The sequence below is a fragment of the Oncorhynchus nerka genome, linkage group LG14 (assembly GCF_034236695.1).
Source record: "Oncorhynchus nerka isolate Pitt River linkage group LG14, Oner_Uvic_2.0, whole genome shotgun sequence".
Taxonomy (NCBI): Eukaryota; Metazoa; Chordata; class Actinopteri; order Salmoniformes; family Salmonidae; genus Oncorhynchus; species Oncorhynchus nerka.
In genome coordinates this window covers 42,434,632-42,453,982 of record NC_088409.1, presented here as the reverse complement: position 1 = coordinate 42,453,982, position 19,351 = coordinate 42,434,632, and the positions used below count along the sequence as shown (strand labels likewise).

General features: G+C 41.5%; 1 protein-coding gene and 1 pseudogene across 2 annotated transcripts; both read right to left on the bottom strand.

The window, feature by feature from the left end:
- Positions 1-32: 32 nt before the first annotated feature.
- Positions 33-8,519, bottom strand: LOC115142241 (uncharacterized; annotated as a pseudogene).
- A 168-nt stretch (positions 8,520-8,687) lies between these two features.
- LOC115141129 (septin-7) lies at positions 8,688-18,981 on the bottom strand. 2 transcript variants are annotated; one of them, XM_029679794.2, is made up of 13 exons: positions 18,885-18,981; positions 16,669-16,775; positions 14,644-14,744; positions 14,336-14,470; positions 13,488-13,605; positions 13,096-13,188; positions 12,504-12,600; positions 12,347-12,398; positions 12,076-12,204; positions 11,116-11,136; positions 10,357-10,492; positions 9,875-10,017; positions 8,688-9,617 (listed from the first exon to the last, which is right to left on the bottom strand). In XM_029679794.2, the coding sequence occupies exons 1-13, from the start codon at positions 18,892-18,894 to the stop codon at positions 9,578-9,580; spliced, it is 1,182 nt and encodes a 393-aa protein (XP_029535654.2). In that variant the 5' UTR covers positions 18,895-18,981; the 3' UTR covers positions 8,688-9,577. The 2 variants fall into 2 exon arrangements, with proteins under 2 accessions (XP_029535654.2, XP_029535655.2); XM_029679795.2 differs by lacking the exon at positions 11,116-11,136.
- Between the last annotated feature and the right edge of the window lie 370 nt (positions 18,982-19,351).

Below are 19,351 nucleotides of genomic sequence, written 5' to 3'. Positions count from 1 at the left end.
GCCTTCAACTTTTCTGAAGAGCAAAATGAGCTTCACACTCTCTGAGCTTTAATCCCACTCATGTCCAGCTGAGAAAGACAACAAGAAAGAACAATTCAAGGCCTCGGGAGAAACACTATAGTAATCAAAACAACCATAAACAACAGCCCCAATACTGTAATATCCATGGATTACAAATTAAGCCTGTGGTAATCAAATGAAGTGGCCATGAAAATGATGTGTGTGTATCAAATAAATAAAATATAACTGAAGCTTTGGAAAGACAGGGTCATGTGTGCCTTTCCAAGGACTCATGAGTGATCAAGTGCTGTACTCATCTAATAGGTCATTTCACGAAGGGCACTCCACTGTAAACTAATGGACACAAATGCCTACTGTAGCAAACATTTTGAAATTGAATGCTTAACCTTTCCGTCAAAAACCCTGCAGTATGTGGGATAGAAGATTAGCAAAATTGTTGTCTTGAAACTCTTTCAATGTCAGAAATAACAGCTAAAACACCAAAAAAGGCATGCAAATTTACAAAGACTGTGTTATGGTCTTGTTTACATGGTGAAAGAATGCCTCTTTAGTATGCATTTGAAGGTGGCAACATTGTGCTCTGAAGCTGGAAAATAGAAATCTGTTACGTCATCATTTCATAGTTCAATATCAATCAAAACAAGGTGAGGTGAGGATGAAAGAACCATAGAAATAGAATGATTAAATTAGATAGATCTATGATAGATCTAATGATAAATTATATATTTCTATGGAAAGGACGTATAAAACCATTTTTCGTTTACAAGCAATTGTCACATTCGAGTGATGCGCACGCATCCCCACACCAGAAAGCTCTGTAGCAGGATATCTGACGCTAAAGTGAGGACCCTGACCAACTTAACAGTGACTGAGTGATGACCATGAAAACATGCAAGACTGATGGCTATAGCTACTGTATGTTCAACAAGTGCATTATTCTTCTGGCTTTAACTAGCTCTAATTGTGATTTAATCAATCCTCTGATGACACCTGTGATGTTGCAGACGATAACCATCCGATTACGTGTTTGTTAACTTGCATGAGCTGCATTTGAAGTTGCATGTGATCGTATCCACTGCTAGCTAAACAAAGAGGTTTCTGATGGCGAACCGCAAGGGCAACTTTTCATGACGAGGTCTGGTGATAGTTCTATTACCTGTGTGGTGATGTCAATCCTCCAGGGGTTGACCTGTAGCCCACCACACCAGCCCCCACGGCCGTACAGCCAGGTGCCATGCTCGTTGGGCACCGCCCCCTCTCCCACCCACATGGCACACCCCAGGGCTGAACCTGGAGAATAACACAACCCCAGGAAACAGTCAGGACAATGGGATCGTTAAAGAATGCTGCACTGAAAACATGGTAAATGCAGTATAATGCATTGATATGGTAGGAGCTACATTAATTTGGAACAAAACACATGACAAAAGACCCACACCTGACTCACTCAAATAAGAATAGAATAGGGACACAAGCAGGAAAACGCCCTAGGACAGGGGTCAGCAACAGGAAGCTTGCAGGCCAAATTGGCCCACAAATTTATTTTGTTTTAGGGCAAAAAATATGACTTTCCAGGAATTGAGCTAAATCCTTTAATTTAGGAAATCTGTTCTCAAGTATTCATGCGAATACATAAAGAGACCTATGTGACCACGTCTCAATGTAATCAAGGTATGAAATGATTATGCTATTGTGAAATACAATGTAAATCTGGGCTTATTTACTGTGTAAAAACAATAATGTTCCACCCCCCCCCTGTCCTTCCAATTAGAATAAAATAATTGTCCCGCGGTTCAATTTAATTGCCCTCAGAGAAATACAGCCTCATCATGCTAATGTAACTATGGCCCAGACTATGGGAAGATTATATGAATCTGCATGACCAAACTTGAACGTTAGTCATTTCCCACCTGCCGAGTCAAAAATACGAGTGTGATTGAATGCTCCCTTGACGAGGAAGTGGTGTGATGTCACACAGAACTCGCCGCAGCTGTTCTCGTCGCTCCCGTGGCCTGGGATTACAGCATACTAAGCACCTAAAGACACAATATGGTACACAAAACGACTGATTGCAATAATAAATTGATTTGTAAAGCAGTTTCTACCCACATTATGGCCAAAGCACTAACTAAAACAAAGGCATATTAAAACATGTAAGAACATGCAGTATATGACAATTACCCTTTATTATGAGTGAATGTAAACAGAATAAATATCAATTCTGCATCATACCTTTGTTGTTGAGGCTGGGACAGTGAATTTGATTGGTTGGTGTCTCCTGTTGTATTCCTTGTCAAAGGTGCCTCCACTGTACAATGACATCAGCTTCAAGGGGTAAAGCTTGGATGAGTGATTGGCTACAACAAGAGCAAAATCTAGTTATAACATCTGTTTGAAGAGTTCATCCTGTTACTTATTACCATATAAGAAATACAGAATGATATTGTAATGATACTGTCTTTAGACGGTATTGCATTGGTGCAGTGAGAAAAAGCTGATACTGGAGTACTTTTTCCTCTATGACTAATCTGTCATGACTGAGACTCATAGGGGGGTTGTCCTTTGCCAGGACAACTTTCCAGCAACTATTTGCAAACATCCTGTTATTTTCTATGGCACTTTGCTTAGGATGGAAGTGCACATCTTTTTCTACCCATGATGAAAGAGGGATGAAATGGTCTAAATTGCTCAAGAAGAGTGATTTCTGTCCATTGTCACTAGTAGAACTGTACACAACAGGATGGCATACCCACACACTGGAAACCTATTTAATGTTGGGGTTTTTAAAGTGAAAGAGTCAGTCCTATTGCCTAACCATCACTTAGCATTTTCTATACAGTAAAAATACAGGTGTGGCATATCAAGAAGCTGATTAAACAGCCCTCTCATTACACAGGTGCACCTTGTGCTGGGGACAATAAAAGGCCACTCTAAAATCTGCAGTTTTGTCACACAACACCACAGATGTCTCAAGTTGAGGGAGCGTGCAATTGGCATGCTGACTGCAAGAATACCAGAGCTGTTGCCAGAGAATTTAATGTTAATTTCTTTACCATAAGCCACCTCCAACGTCGTTTTAGAGAATTTGGCAGTACATCCAGTACGTGACAACCGCAGACCACGAGTAACCACGCCAGCCCAGGACCTCAACATCCGGCTTCTTCACCTGTGGGATCGTCCGAGACCAGCTGATGAAACTGAGTAGTATTTCAGTCCGTAATAAAGCCCCGTTTGTGGGGAAAAACTCAGTCTGGTTGACTGGGCCTGTTCCCAAGTGGGTGGGCCTATGCCCTCCCAGGCACACCCCTGCCCAGTCATATGAAATCCATAGATTAGGGCCTAATGAATTTATTTCAATTGACTGATTTCCTTATATGAACTGTAACTCAGTTGAAATTGTTGCATTTATATTTTCATTCAGTATATATTTCCACACTATGAAGTTGAAGTAATACTGTAAAATTGTGAAGATTATGATAATACCCTTTTAGTGTAAGAGCTGTTTGAAAAGACTGCCTGGAATTTCTGCTTGTTTTGCACGGGTGTTTTTGGCCTGTCTGGCGACATCACCAGGTGGTATAAGTTAGTAGACCAATAACAAAAACAGTTTCAAACCTCTGCCAATAAGTGCTAGTTTTCAGGTTACATATCCCTCCCATTAGGCCCCTCAGACCACTCCCACCCAGACAGTCCCAGCAAAATTCTTCTTTTGAGAAGTTGCTCCTTAATAAGAAGCTTTTTGGTTTTCTTTTTTACACTTTTAATTGAAAACAACCACAATAAGGTACTTCATTGTTACCCAGAAATGATTTGATATGGAGATTTAAAAAAAAACATCAATGGAAGTCAATGGAAATGGAACAGCTTTTTGCCCTTCAAGAGTGATCTTAACAAATACCAAAATGCATTTTGGGGACTCATGTCAAATGGTATCAATATCATGTGACAACAAATGTACAGACTGTACCTGCGGGAAGGCTGTTATACAGCGCCCCATCTCCATGTTGCAATGGGGACTGAAATCGTTACAGCACACAAACAGCTGCACAGTGTGACCCCAGTGGGAGTCATTCCTCTGGCTGGGACAGAACAGAAACGCGTCCAACTCCAACATGTCAAAATCCAACATGACTACCGACACAGTGAAATGGCAAAGTCAAAATTCCTTTAAAATATCTATCAAATTCTAATTATATTCAAAGCTGGTGCATTTATTGTCGACTTAGTGTATGGCACGACCATAAATGCTGAGTGTACAAAACATTAGGAACACGTTCCTAATATTGAGTTGCACCCTTTTTGCCCTCAGAACAGCCTCAATTTGTTGGGGCATGGACTACAAAGTGTCGACAGTGTTCCACAGGGATGCTGGCCCATGTTGACTCCAATGCTTCCCATAGTTGTGTCAAGTTGGTTGGACCATTTTGATAAACACAGGAAAATGTTGAGCGTGAAAAACCCAGCAGCATTGCAGTTCTTGACACACTCAAACCAGTGTGCCTGGCACCTACTACCATACCCCGTTCAAAGGCACTTAAATATTTTGTCTTGCCCAACCGGTCTCCCCCTTCACCTACACTGATTGTGGCTACTGCTCCACTCTGTCCTTGCATCTGGATCTCCTCAAACACAGGGACCACCGAGGCTGGGTCACGGAGTCTAGTCTGAAGCGCCTCATAGAAATCAAACCTATGAAGGAATGGTTATAGCTACCAAATAGCTGAAAATCTTTCTCTTTCTTCGCATACTCCTGACATATGAATTCCAGATGTCTTCAGTTTACTGTAATAACTGGGGAATCCATAGTGTGCTTACTGCTTACCACTGGGCCTGCCAGTTGATGAACTTGAAGGAGGGGTAGAGGAACCAGCCCATCTCAGACAGTGCCCCCTGCTGGTCAATGCCAATGAAGAAGTTTGGAGAGGGGGTACTCTGAAAGGACACGGTCACCATGTGCCCATATCTACAAAACATAGAATATAAACATCCATATAGTCACTTTATTTGGTCCAATATTCATTTATGGTTGCGAATTTGACAATCAACAAGTGTAAAATAACATACACAGTTGATTGATGCAGGCGACGGGTGTGAGCCCGCCCCCTCCGCTGCAGGTGTCGTTGCCTGGGTTCCTTTTTCACCAAGGTCAGTTATGAGACGGAGAGAGGGAGAGGTGGAGAGACGCGGGGAAACATTTAACTGCCATTTTCCAGGATTAACAGAAGAGTTGTTATACAGTTGTCCAAGTCTCTTGACAATCACTGGCATATTCCACCCTGTATGTAATTAACATTTCAATAGATACGTCACTTCCAGAAGATGAACATAGAAAACAATAAATACATGGCCCATCTGTCATTAAATAACTCTGATGGCACCCTGAGAACTCTGAACTATAATATGTTCATCCAGGATAAAAAGAATAATAGTCAAAAAGGAAAGTTAAATGGACCACAGACAGTTGGGATCTAAATGCAAGGCACAATGAAACTTCCACTGGTGCTTTGATGAGTGCACCATTCCTACAGTGCATAGCGAGTATTCCCTACCTGTAGAGGTACAAACTGCCTGAGAAAGGCCACAGTTGTGTCCCGAACGGCCCCAGGAGTACAGCACACTGGGAATCCAGTTCCCATAGCCAAATACAGGAACAGGGGAGAAGTGCAATCTGGACAAAAGTTATTTCTTTCTGTTGAACAGAAACACAAGGGGGAACTTGTAATATGTCAGTTCTGTTTAATGGCCTGTCTCCTCTATATTAACAAACAACAGTAAACATGTGTGTTGCTCCTTTGTAATGATACCTATTGGTGGGTGCTATCGGGTAGGTCCTGGACCAAGTCGGTTAATGACGACTCGGAGTTCCACAGGCACACCAAAAAGGCAGACTTGTTGGTAAAAGCAGGAATTACCAATGGCCCGTTCAACCCTGCATGTGGCGGGTAAACGAATTCTCCATCCAGGGTTACCACAGAAAGCTGGAGCTGTGTTACCTGGCTCCAATACTGTGACTTGTTGAGGAGTTATTTTGGATATGAAGTTGACGGTGCTGTGCGCAAATGTAGATGTTGAGAATGCACGCTCGTCGTAGTCTAAATTATGAGTTGACTTCATCCCTCTAATTTTCGCTGTTTACACTTTTTGAATGACATGTAGGTCGAACGTTACTATTAAGCAGCACAGCACCAACGTTGATAATAACCAAGCCCCATGTTCCACCCACAACGGTGGCGGTATGTCGACAATGTTCTAAATCAATATGCACACAGCAGTATATTTGGTCATTGCTGTATAAATGCAGAATATGTATATATCTTTTTTTAATTGACAGCATTGAGCCGGGAGTTGACAGACGGTATAAGGACGAGTACTTCATTGTTTATTCCAATGGATTTTTGAAGTGGGCGCGTGCACTTGTACGGCGCCCCATAAATGCTAAAAAGTCTTACAGACGGAAGGATTATTACTGTATGTGTGTTTATGCTTGGTTGAAGGATTTCACTGTACACATACACGCACGCATAGTCTCTTTCTCTCTCACACACACACCTGCTTTCTCGCTCACTCTGACCCATCACACTCTTTCTTTTTATTGTCCTACTCCCTACTTTTTGTTTAACGTTTCTTGTGTTTCTTTTATACTATATAAAGCGTCTTTGTGTCATTAAAAATCGGTAGAAATAGGCTAACATATATTAAATATGACGTTTTGACGTCACTTGTTTATGTTGTACTTCTGGATGGAATTGAGTGATTGCGAGTCCAGCACAGTGCCAAAAGTAGACTAGCCTTGTTCCAGACATGTAGATTTTAGGCCTCTGTTGAACAGAAGCAACAGTGGTTTTCCCCTTCAGAAATTGAAACACAAAGACATACCTACTGACTCATAATATGACCTAATGGCTTGACATTGACATCCACTTCAGCTCTGTCTGTGCATAACAACGCCGGCGCGCACAGATGCGCCGATTGTAATGTCGCGCCAATGGATAGACGCACTTTTCTCTGTTAAAATTTGCTTGGTGTAGGTATTGCAGCATGCTGCATCTTTGAAACTCTTGATATTATAGGAATTCAGTATTTATTCAGGCCATTGGTCTGATTTTATCAGTAAAGTTACTCTCATCAAATAAAATAAACGCATGAAGAGGAACAACTTTATGCACAGCACAGCTGCTACCACAATGAAGATAATTCTACTCATTATGGTATTTTCCCTCGTTATGGCATCTGTCCTCAGCCAAAAAAAATACATTTTGATGGCAGTTGGAGAGAAGACAATGATACGGTAGGACACTTCTCTCAAATTGGCAAAAATATGTTTGAAATATTTGACTGTAGCCTATATAGTGGCATTGTCGATATTAAGATAAAAAAATGTTTCAGCACTGTCCCGTACATTTGTAAATGTGGACTATTTAGGAAGCAGCCACGGGCAGTGATAGGCTTCATAATAATCTTCTCATGATTAGTTTAGGCTACTATCAAATGAATAAGCTAAATTGTGTATTTTATTTATTCAGAGGAAATTGCAACTATCTGAGCAATATAAAGAAATCATGAAAAGAATGACTCGAAAACCTGAGTCACGCCAATTCTTTGGTCTTATGGGGAAAAGAGGCTCTGGTAGAGGCTAACTACTTTCTAGTAATAATTCAATATTTTAAATATATTCTATTTCTATAAAAGCTCATCTGTATTTTTGCTTTTTCCCTTCCACTCTTTACAGCAAAATCCCAGGTAATAAGACCAGGTAAGTGTTGCCCGCATTACACTGTTGGTACTGACCATTTCAACTCAATTTTACTGAGGCTACTATTATGAAGATATTCATGGGATATAAGGCACAGAGATCCTATTAAATATGTAATTATATGATAGAAGGTATGAAAACCACTAAGGTGGAACTGCTTTCATGCCATATACAATTCCTACGACTCTGCTGTGTAATGTCAAAATGGGATCACTGTGGGAGATGTACTTTTCTCAGTCTGAAATTGCCCTACTATCACCTCTTTCCCAGGGCAGAAATTTGAGTCTTTTGTTGGACTGATGGGTAAAAGGAGCTCAGAGGAACAAGGTAAAAAATATCAGCATTTAGTGTATCCATGACTCATTCTGAGTGAGTTTTTTTCTTTCTCTTAGGACATACTGTTATTCCTGCAGGTTCCTTCTAATGGATCTCCATAGCAGCTACATACAACTTGCATCAAAATAATTAAGTGTGAACCAGGATGCACTGAACATGTGTTTGCATGATTGTTTCAGTCAAGCGTGAAGTCCAATGTTTTGAAAACATTTGGAAAACATTAACAGTACTTGCAAAAATTGCTTTAGAAAATGAAGGAATATGCATATTACTGTGTGAAATGTCAAATATATTCCGGCAAATAACCTGCTAGTGCTCTGAAAACATTCATATTGTGCATGTAATGTGGCAGAATACTTACATCAAAAGTAAAACCACTAAACTGAGAAACGCTGAAAAGGAAACCCATGTTGCCCTCTGGTGGAGATATGGTGTAGACGAAGCAGATTAATACTGAACTACAGAGCAAAAATAAGTAACACATTTAAACTGTTTAAATATCAGTAGGCCTACATAATAGGTATTCTGAATGTAGTAATGCAGTATCAACATGCATCTCTTAGCAGCATTCATTGCATTGCAAGTCTATCACATGTTTATTAAGTGACTTTGTACAATACAAATAAAAATACAGATGGAGTACATAGGCAAAGCAAAATATGGTATTGACTTCCTTGTCCCACTTAATCTGATGACATGTGGAGTTACAGAAATATTCCTTTCATTTATTTTTTTGCTCTTTGTACGACTACTGAATGTATTTTAAACAGTCAATCCTCCTCAGAAACTGGTCAAAGCTTCAGATTAATTCTTACATACAAAAAAAAAATGACTTTAGCTGGCTCGGTGTATATATAAAAAATAAACTAACTGAAATATAACATTTATGAAGTTAATGGTGGTCCAAGGCTAGTGAAATTGGCTAAAAACAGAAGAAAGCGTTACATTTTGGAAAAAGCTTCAGCCATAAAAAAAAACAAAAAGCCCAAGGTGCATTTTAGCCTCTTTTAGATTTCCCATTCCTCCTATTGAGAGACCGAGACTGTCGTTTCCTGTTAGGCTACATTGCATGGGGAGCTGTTCAGTATGAGGTTTATCTGTTACACTTTACTAAACAAAACGGTTTTTGGAAATGCCATTTTCTTTTCCACATCATGGAAGAGCTTTTGTGCATGTAAACAAATAAAACCACTGAAACATGATTGTTGCTCTGCATAAAAAACTGTAGTAATCAGTTGTTAAATAGACATTGCAACCTTGGGCAGTATTCAGTTATATATAGGTTTGGCCTGTCTAAGACGGTAAGTTTGGTTAAGGTAAACACATTCCTTGGAGAAATCCACAGGCAGCTCTCTTCCGGTCATTGTGACAGTACATGCAGACCCAGCTGGGCTGTACAAGAGCTTTGGTGCCACACATAGATGTCCAAGCTGGCAACAAGTACAACTTGGTGTTTCTTCAGACTGTCTAAAATATCTTCCCCTTCTTTTTGTTCTTTTCCAGAGTCCTGTAGAGGAGATCATGTTGCAGTGAATATAGTATATAAGGCAATATAATGATGCAAACATTTACAAACAGTGGTTGAGATACTGATTATACAACAGTGACATCTAGTGGGACACACTGGTATTACGTTCTGCACACACCCTTGTTTGTGTGTCCAGTTGAGCTTTTTTCTCTAGCCAACAGACAACAATAAATAGAGCTACTTCTGTAACAACCAAAGTCACCACTACAGTTCAGGCATGTGACAGACACTGTTACCTGGAGGCATCCAGTCTCTGTTGCTCCAGGCGCTGATTGGCCTCCCAGTTGGCCCGGTCATCCTCAAACTGGCGTCTCTTCTCCTCCAGCTCCTTGTGCTGGGCCTCCAGATTCTTCTTCATCTGCTCATGACGCCTTGACAGCTGCAGAAGAGACATTTTGAAAACAATTGAGAAGACATGCTCACAACTGTGACTCACTGAATAACTGACAATTGTTGCGAAGAAGACTATCCTGGTTAAATAAGTGTGCATTTGGAAATGTAACACTTCAGAGAGAGGGGCAGTGAAGTTCACGTTCACACACACACACACGAGAACTAGTCATTAAACACATCCGCTCACACCCCCCACTCCCTGTCTCACTAAGACTTTCAGTGCATCAACACCCACCAAAAAGTGAGTGTTTATGCATCAGGAAGTAAGAAGTCAAACCATACGGTAGGGGTCAGTAGTGTAGTAAGGCAATGTGACTGATGTTACCTCAGCCTCGGAATCTTTCAGCTTCTGGATCTTCTCCTTGACCTTCATCTCAAACACCTGTTCCATTTCCATCTCCATCTTCTTCATCTTGGCCACGTGCTCCCGCCGCTCCTCCTCCATCTGAGCCAAGGGGCTCCTGCAGGGTCACACACGTATGCAGGAAAACAGTCAGACCAGTCCCACAGTGCACCGTCACCATCCATCACCAACACAGTGGAACAATCCGCACAGTAATGTCACCCCCATTTCCTTGCAGGGAATTGGCACATACAAGGATCTATGCATGAAAGGAATGGTAGGACTCAATGTGGTGACTGAAGTGTGGAAAAGCAGAGGGAAGAAGAAACCCAATTTGCTCAAAGACCAGCACCAAGCAATCACGGAGCTGAGTTAGCTAAGATGTTAGCATAGGCTAGTGAGTAACTGTAGTGAAAAAGTGGTGCTTTGGGATGTTAGCTTAGCTAAATGTTAGTAAACTCAATTGAAAGTGAGAAGAAGCAACCAGTCTAACTACGCTAATTACACGTGAAGTATTTGCAATGTAATATGCGTGTTTATCAATTCCCAGTTGACTTCTCAATGTTGGCATCTACAGGGTTCCTTGAGACATTGTCTGACATGGGGGAGAAAGGAGAGAGGAAAACACCCTGAACTGGGAGAAAGAGAATCCAGACAGAAGAACATGGACAAGGGAGGAAAATGGTATATTTAAAAAAAAAAATTTTAAAAGATCTAAAGAAACATAAATTGACCACTTACATGCCTTCACCTGTGTCATGTCTAAAAAAACAGAAACACACACACTTAGCATGCTGCGATGAAATCATGCACTACGACAACGGAAAAACTCAAACGGACTGACCGCACTAACGAAAACATACACTAAGAACGAAACATCTACTTTCTTGCGGTAAACAAGGAAAAGTTTACAAAGAAACAAAACCACTTTTCAAGAGGCATGAAACGGTGTGTGTAGTAGTAGTGAGCAGTAGTAGCATGTGTTTGGTGCGTAGCTGTGCGTTAGGAACCGCAGCGTGTGAGGGTGTCTCTCAGTAAAGAGCTACGATGCGGAGCGTGGTTGGTGTACATAACAGGGTCTTAGGTGTGAGAGAGCAGCAGTGTGGAATTTAAAGGGATAGTTATGGATTTTGGCAACCACGCCCTTTTCTACTTCCCAAGAGTCGGATGAACTTGTGGATACCATTTTTATATCCGTGTCCAGTATGAAGGAAGTTCGAGATAGCGTTGCAAGCCAATGCTAACTAGCGTTAGCACAATGACTGGAAGTCTATGGGTATCTGCAGATACCCTTATACTTCCAGTCATTGCGCTAACACTAGTTAGCAATTGCGCTTACGCTAGTTAGCATTGTACTAGATAGCAACTTCCTTTAAACTGCACGGAGAGACATAAAAATGGCATCCCCGAGTTCATCAGACTCTGGGGAAGTAGATAAAGGGCCTCATTGCCAAAATCCATAAGTGTCCCTTTAAGCTGTAATACCTGCATTTGGAATGATGGACCTATATTGGAAAAGAATTACCCCCAAGAACACTAGAACAATAATCATCCATTTATACACAGCCTAAATATCACGTCAATATGATAAAACATTTCAAATGTCCAGTAGATTATCGGTCAGGTAAAATATGCCTTTAAGCAAAAAAAAGTTAGGCTGTGCATGTTAAATAGAGAACCACTGGTAGCTGTTGGACTCACTTCGTCGACTGTTGACCCTTGACCCTGTTGTTGTCCTGTCCGTTGTAGGTGACGGCTGCCAGCTTCCTGCTACGGTAGTTCTCATAGTGGACGTTATTGGTCACGTCCTTCAGGTCCTGCATGTGGGTTCTGTACGCAACAAAACAAGTCTTAGAAACCTTCATATTGAGGCTATGGTCAATGTGGTTGACAACGTTACAATTTGATTCATTTTTTTAAATGCATTGTCATTTCCTATACATTTTTGTAACTTCATGTTTTGAGTCTGTACCTGATGAGCATGTCTCGTAGGATGGTGAAATCACAGTGGTCTCCGTTCTCAACTGCAAGGAAAGACAATCAATACATATTCAAACCCCTCTCCAAAAGGAGCCTCTTAATAGATTTTCCCCTTTCCCCCTAACTTCATCTCCCATCATGCCTGGTACCTTCTGCCACTCCCCATGGGTACTGTCGTCCTCTGGTCCTCTTCCCGTTCACCTCGATGATGGTGTTACTGCCCACCACGGCCAGGGGCAGACGGTCCTGCAAGCAAAATAACACAACGGCGTGTGAGACGTGTGTGTGTGTATGCAACAGCCCCTCCAGAATTTTGTGATAGGCTAGTTGTGGGCCAAAATATTTGGTTTTGCTGCAGCAATTCAGATATTTTACATGGCAATTTGCAACGATTTTGACCCATTTGGAAAAAAGTTTGACATGCTGCTTGATTGAACCATTTTATGCAGTAAAAGTGGGTTATTGGTTAAAATGTCCAGCACTCTTTTTTTGTGTGCAGTGATTGGAGAGCTATATGTGGTAATAATGCAATGATTTTACTGTTTTATGTGGTAATAGTGTGGTGATTGGTAATTTGCACACCCTCGCATAATAAGCAGGGAATTGTTGATTTTGCAAAAACAATTGCGATCGCAATATCCAGGCGGGACTGATGCAGCTAAGTGCCTAACAGTTCAAATGGCTAAGTTCGTTGGTGCACGCATGGTGCTTACAACTCCTCGAGGTACATTTGTATTATACCTTGATCTTCTTCACCAGTTTGTTCTCTTCCTCATCATCCGTCTCTGGGAACTCGTAGATCTTGATTTTATGTTCCAGGATTTCCCGCATGATCTGAGGGAAGGTTCAGTAGGATTTATTAACATACAAAAGACGTGCGAGACAGTTCTTTTTATCATGTGGTATCAACTCCATTCAGACTGTACTGCCCAGGGGAAATTTAGAGGGCATCGTCAGAGCAGTATGTGGAATGGGAAACCTCCCATTCTGCCCAAACAGTCTATTTCTATCAGCAACAATCAAGTCTTCGTCTGTGTAAGCCCAGCCCCCCCCCCCCAGACAGAGCCCAGCCCCCCAGACAGAGCCCAGCCCCCCAGACAGAGCCCAGCCACCCCCAGACAGAGCCCACTGACCTGCTTCTTGAACCGTTGGCACTCCTCTGGGGTGAGAGTGTCTGCTTTTGCGATCAGTGGGATGACGTTCACCTTCTCATGCAACCGTTTCATAAACTCAATATCCAGAGGCTTCAGTCTGGAGGGAGACGTGACAAAATGTACATTAATACCATAAATGCTGGGGTAGGGGTACCGATGGATAGATTCCTGACAGGGCCACTATTTTCATAGCAAACCACGAAGCTCACATTTCTTTCCTTACATCTATTAACTAATAAAACATTGTTTGCAATGGAGCTCTAGTAGTGTAAACAAACAAGTAATTTATCAACGATGACAACACAAATAACTACTGTCTGTGTCCAGAACACTTTCCCCAGCTGTTTCCCGTGAGCATTGTCACTGTGCAAGGCACTCGAGTGCGAGTCAGCTTATATCAGCTGGTGCTGCGAGGAGTGTGTGTGAGGGGTCAGTGTGTGAGAGGCCAGCATAAGCTGCTCATCCTAAGAGCCTGTCTCAACATTGACTGGGGGATTGTAACGACAATGTCCCGTAGAACAGAGAATGAACAGTGAACGCATGCACACATCCCATTTACCCCAGAGCCACGATACACACAGCCTTCTCTGACAGATGGCCAATGCCCTTTAGCACTAACAGTCATATGAAACAACTATGTAGGTATATTGCAAAACAACCATAAAGAGAGAGAAAAAAAAGCCTATAAGAGGCAGTAGCCAAAAATTATTGGAATTTCTAATATGGGGTATTCTACTTTACACTTGTGAAATCTTAGTAAATCTCAAGACGCCCTCCCCTTCATTCACACTATCTGACCTCTCTCCCTCCCTCCCACCCAGACTCACCCGTGTCCCGAGGGGGCGATGAAATAGAGGCAGCACTGCACTCTGCTGTCGGGCATCAGTCGTCTGTTCACCCGCGACTCACAATTGAGGTAATCCTCAAACTTGCTGTCTATGTGGTCGATGACTGGCTGCCAGCTGTGCGGTACACACAGCCACAGGGAGGAAACAAACCCACACACATTGAGCCAAAAATGGACGCTACTTCCTGGAAACCTGCTCGCAAGCTATGAGCTGAAATGGCTGTCAAATGGGCCAAGATCAATGCATTTATTGGAGCCAAAATAGAGTTGTCGTCAAATTTTGCGTACCAGTTGCTATTGTCCACAGCGTCGCCGAATCCTGGGGTGTCGACTATTGTGAGCAGGAGCTGGACACCACCTTCCTTTACTAACACTTTGGATTGCTCCACCTGGGAAATAGAGAATTATATTAGCCTTCAATAGTTGCCTTGTCTAAATGCATACTGTTACTGTTCATATTTGGTATGACAGTGAGATAGTGAACAATAGAACTTTCCTAAGAACCATCATAAGAATATTAAGCACCCACTACACTTCTGGTTGTTTAACTTTTGGACAACAATGCAGTACCCAATGCGTTGAGCCAACACCGGTCTCCACAAGACAGTGTTTGCCACAACACAGAAAAAAATGAGCATACTGCCAATCCCAATGAAGGGAATGAAGAGGACCAAAACAACCTCTCAAGAAGACAACTTGTCGCCAAATGTGTGTAGCACACATTGAGGCCAGTGGGTGATGCTCATTCTAGCTGCATGTATCAGCATGCAGTCTAACACTGTGCTATTACCGAACTATGCAGAGGAACCAGAAAAACAGACGAGCGTCTGTGTGGAGATAGCGTTGGGTTTTGGAGGCCAAGTAGAGCAAGTTTCTGGACTAAATGACATCCAGTGCCTTCAGAAAGTATTCACACACCTTGCCATTTTCCACATTTTGTTGTGTAATTATATTGAGATGTTTTGGCGTCACAAGCCTATACACAATACCTCATAATGTCAAAGTGGGAAAATGTTGTTTGAATTTAATTTTCACATTGAATGAAATAAAAAGCTGAAACGTCTTGAATCGTGCAGTGAATTTCAAACACAGATTCAACCACAAAGACCAGGGATGTTTTCCAATGCCTCGCAAAGGGCACCTATTCATAGATGGGTAAAATAATCATAATTTAAAGCAGCCCTTCAATAGCCCTTTGAGCATGGTGAAGTTATTACTTACACTTTTGATGTTGTATCATGACACCCAGTCACTAAAGTGATACAGGCGTCCTTCCTAACTCCGTTGCCGGAGAGGTGACTTTAAAACAGTTACAGCATTTAAATGGCTGTGATCAGAGAAAACTGAGGATGGATCAACATTGTAGTTACTCCACAATTACTAACCTAAATGACAGAGGAAGCCTGTACATAATAAAATACATTCAAAAACATGCATCCTGTTTGTAATAAGGTACTAAAGTAATACTGCAAAAAATGTGAAGCAATTAACTTTTGTCCTGAATACAAAGTGTTATGTTTGGAGAAAATCCAATAAAACACATTACTGAGTACCACCCTCCATATTTGCAAGCATAAAATGGTGGCTGCATCATGTTATGGGTATGCTTGTAATCGTTAAGGACTGAGGAGTTTCAGGATAAAAAAAAGAAAGAAATGGAATAAAGCTAAGCACAGGCAAAATCCTAGAGGGAAACCTGGTTCAGTCTGCTTTCCACCAGACAGAGATGAACTTATCTTTCAGCAGGACAGTAACCTAAAACAAGGCCATATCTCCAGTGTAGTTGCTTACCAAGAAGATAGTGAATGTTACTGAATGTCCGAGATACAATTTTGACTTAAATCTATGGGAAGACCTGACAATGGTTGTCTAGTAATGATCAACAATCAATTTGACAGAGCTTTGAAAACATTTAAAATAATAAAAGGCAAATGTTGTACAATCCAGGTGTGGAAATATTTTTATAGACTTAGAGAAAGACTCACAGCTGTAAATCGCTGCCAAATGTGCTTCTACAAAGTATTGACTCAGATGTGTGAATACTTATGTAAATGTATTTCATTTTCGATACATTCGCAAAAATAAAACAAAAACAATCCGTTGTGGGGTATTGTGTGTAGATGGGTGAGAAAATTCAGGCTAACACAAAATGTGGAATAAATCAAGGAGTATGAATACTTGTCTGCTCTATATCACAGAAAGTGTTTCAAATGCCAAGGTATCAACACTGAGGAAAACTAACATGGTCACCAGTGAAATAAGGATATTCAACCAGAGAATCCAGGACTGCTAAGCAGAAGTGTTTTAAACTACCTGTACAGTCTTTTTGACTCTGTGTGAAGGCCCAGGGTATTCTGACGAGTACAAGTCTGTTAGGAACAGAGAGTTGATCAACGTGGACTTGCCCAATCCCGATTCACCTAGAAGAAAACAAAAACTGTTGCAATAAAAATGAATCTATTTTTTTAAATAAAAAAATGTAAGCATGGCTCATATAGCCTAATGACAGTGTTGCTACATTAGGATCATTGTCATTTTAAATGAGTGAGTGCACTGGCCTAGTGTGCACAGTAATATATATATATATATATATATATATAGTTGCATGAATGGCTATCACACAGTGGGATATACTTGCTTTCAACATGTATGGTTAGCCTTTTATAATGTCTTTGAATGATGTTCTTGCAGTATATCCCACTGTGGGATTGCCATTCATGCAACTTTAGAGGCATCCCATGGTACTGTAGAAGATTCTAATAAAGCCCAGCCAATAAATCCCATCAAAGGGCATGTCTTTGATTGAGGGCCATTGACATTTGTCCAAGAGGACCATCCATCTAATGATTGTGTAAAGGGCTAGGACAACAGCTCCTGGTCTGAACGTGGCTAGAGAATGCCTCTTATCATGCCGGCTGTGTGGTCCCATTTCTCTAGCGTGGCTAGCCATTGTGTGCCTGGTCTCCATGCTCCTGGGGAATGAAATCATTAGGGCAGTGGAAATTACCACTGGCACTGACCTCGATCGTCAACGGGCTGCTGTTTACAGGCTACAGTATTGAGAGCTACCGTTTCTGTGTTGAGTGATTGCACTTGACTACGTGCATTTCAATGCCCATCATCATACTCCTATGAATATGGATGGCTAGTTTACATCAACACGCCAGTGTTTTCCATGTAACAGGACAGGTTGGCGCGCTGCACTCAGCAAGGCATAGTGCCAGTCACCGCCGATAACGCTAGCCCTTTCTCACACTACCTGTGATCTAAGCCAGCAGGGACATGTGGGCTCAAATCTCCTCAGGAGGAGAGGAGCTAGCTCTGCCTACTGCCGAGGCAGTGTGTATGTAACCGTGTACGAGACTGATATTGCTGAATTAGCAAACTAGCAACCATTTCTTTTTTGCTGTAGATTTTGTATTAAAATGTACAAAAATAGATACAAAATCCTCAGCAAAACAAGAAAAATGGTTGATAGTTTGACTCTTTGCTAATTCAGCAATATCAGTCTCGTACACCATTACATATACACTGCCTCGGCAGTAGGCAGAGCTAGCTCCTCTACCAAGTCCTGAGGAGATTTGAGCCCACATGTCCCTGCTGGCTTAGGTCACTGGTGGTGTGACAAAGGGCTAGCGTTATCGGCGGTGACGGGCACAGCGCACTTTGCCTCGCTGAGCGCAGCACGCCAACCTGTCCTGTTACATGGAAAACACTGGTGTATTTATATAAACTAGCCTGCTTCACATGAGCAAAATATGCAGTTTGTGCTGTGTTTGCATTCACAGAAATAGGACTTTAAAAATTATTATTATTATACCAATCAGGCTGGCGAAATCTTCAAGGCATTTCTGGGCCCCAACAGCCAACTTGGGCACCATCCAACACACTGCCTTAAAGGACATTTTATACAGCAGGGTAAATCATGGTGACTTGTTTAAGAGGAACCATATTGCATGCGAGTGCCTGGCAAGGCAGACATGTTTATATAGAATGACCAGTATAGCCTGACTTCTTAAACTGATCAATGATAAACCCATGACTGGCTCAGAAAGAGGCTGCTGTTCAGATGAAATGCGAGATGAACTATTCTTAGCAGTGAGGGAGAACTCCTGCTATGCCGACCACAGGAAATGGTTTGACCCAAAGAAACATTTTCCCTCCAAACAGTGACTGATTAGCAAATGAAGGTCCTGGCCGAGTTCAATGACCGCATCCAAGTACTACAACGGCACTCTTGTATTTCTGATAATACTGCGCAGTTTTTTAATAAATCCAATCAAAAACAATGCTATTTTAAAAAGGAAGGCAGATGTGAAAAAAACTAAACGAGAGGTTATCTTCCCTCCCCCGACAGAGGAGGTTAAAAACCACACACATGCACTTTGCTTGCACATAACTATTCCTTTCTCAAAATCTAAACTTACTATACAGAGCTTTTACTGGTCAACTGTATTGTTAAAACTGAAATGACTGAAAACATGACTCGGTTGAACCATGACCTCAATATATGAAAAGCATTTTCTTACCAACAACCATCAGGGTGAATTCAAAGCCTCTCTTCACCGACTTTCTGTACACTTGGTTGGGAAGGCTAGCAAAGCCCACATACCCCTCCAGATTCTTTTGTTGCTGGAAAGTAACATAGGAGCACAACATCACCACCACAGCTTTTGCAATGTTATGTAACAGGCCAAGGTTACTTCAAAATTAGGGGAAAGTAATTCTGATAAGCAGTAAAATAAACATTGGCCTAACATTCCAATCCATCCATACTTACAGCTGTTTTATGGAAATAATCATGCGATGTGGTCCAAAGTGAGGTAAGAGCCAGAGGAGAGAACACAGGCGACAACAATCAATATCAGCAATAATCCTAACAAATAATTCTGTTTTCAGAATCAATTTCACAAACTGTAAAGCCTGGGGATAAATAATGTGTGTTTAGGCTAGCAAGCATAACATCACAGAGTTGGATAGTATGGTACAATGTTAT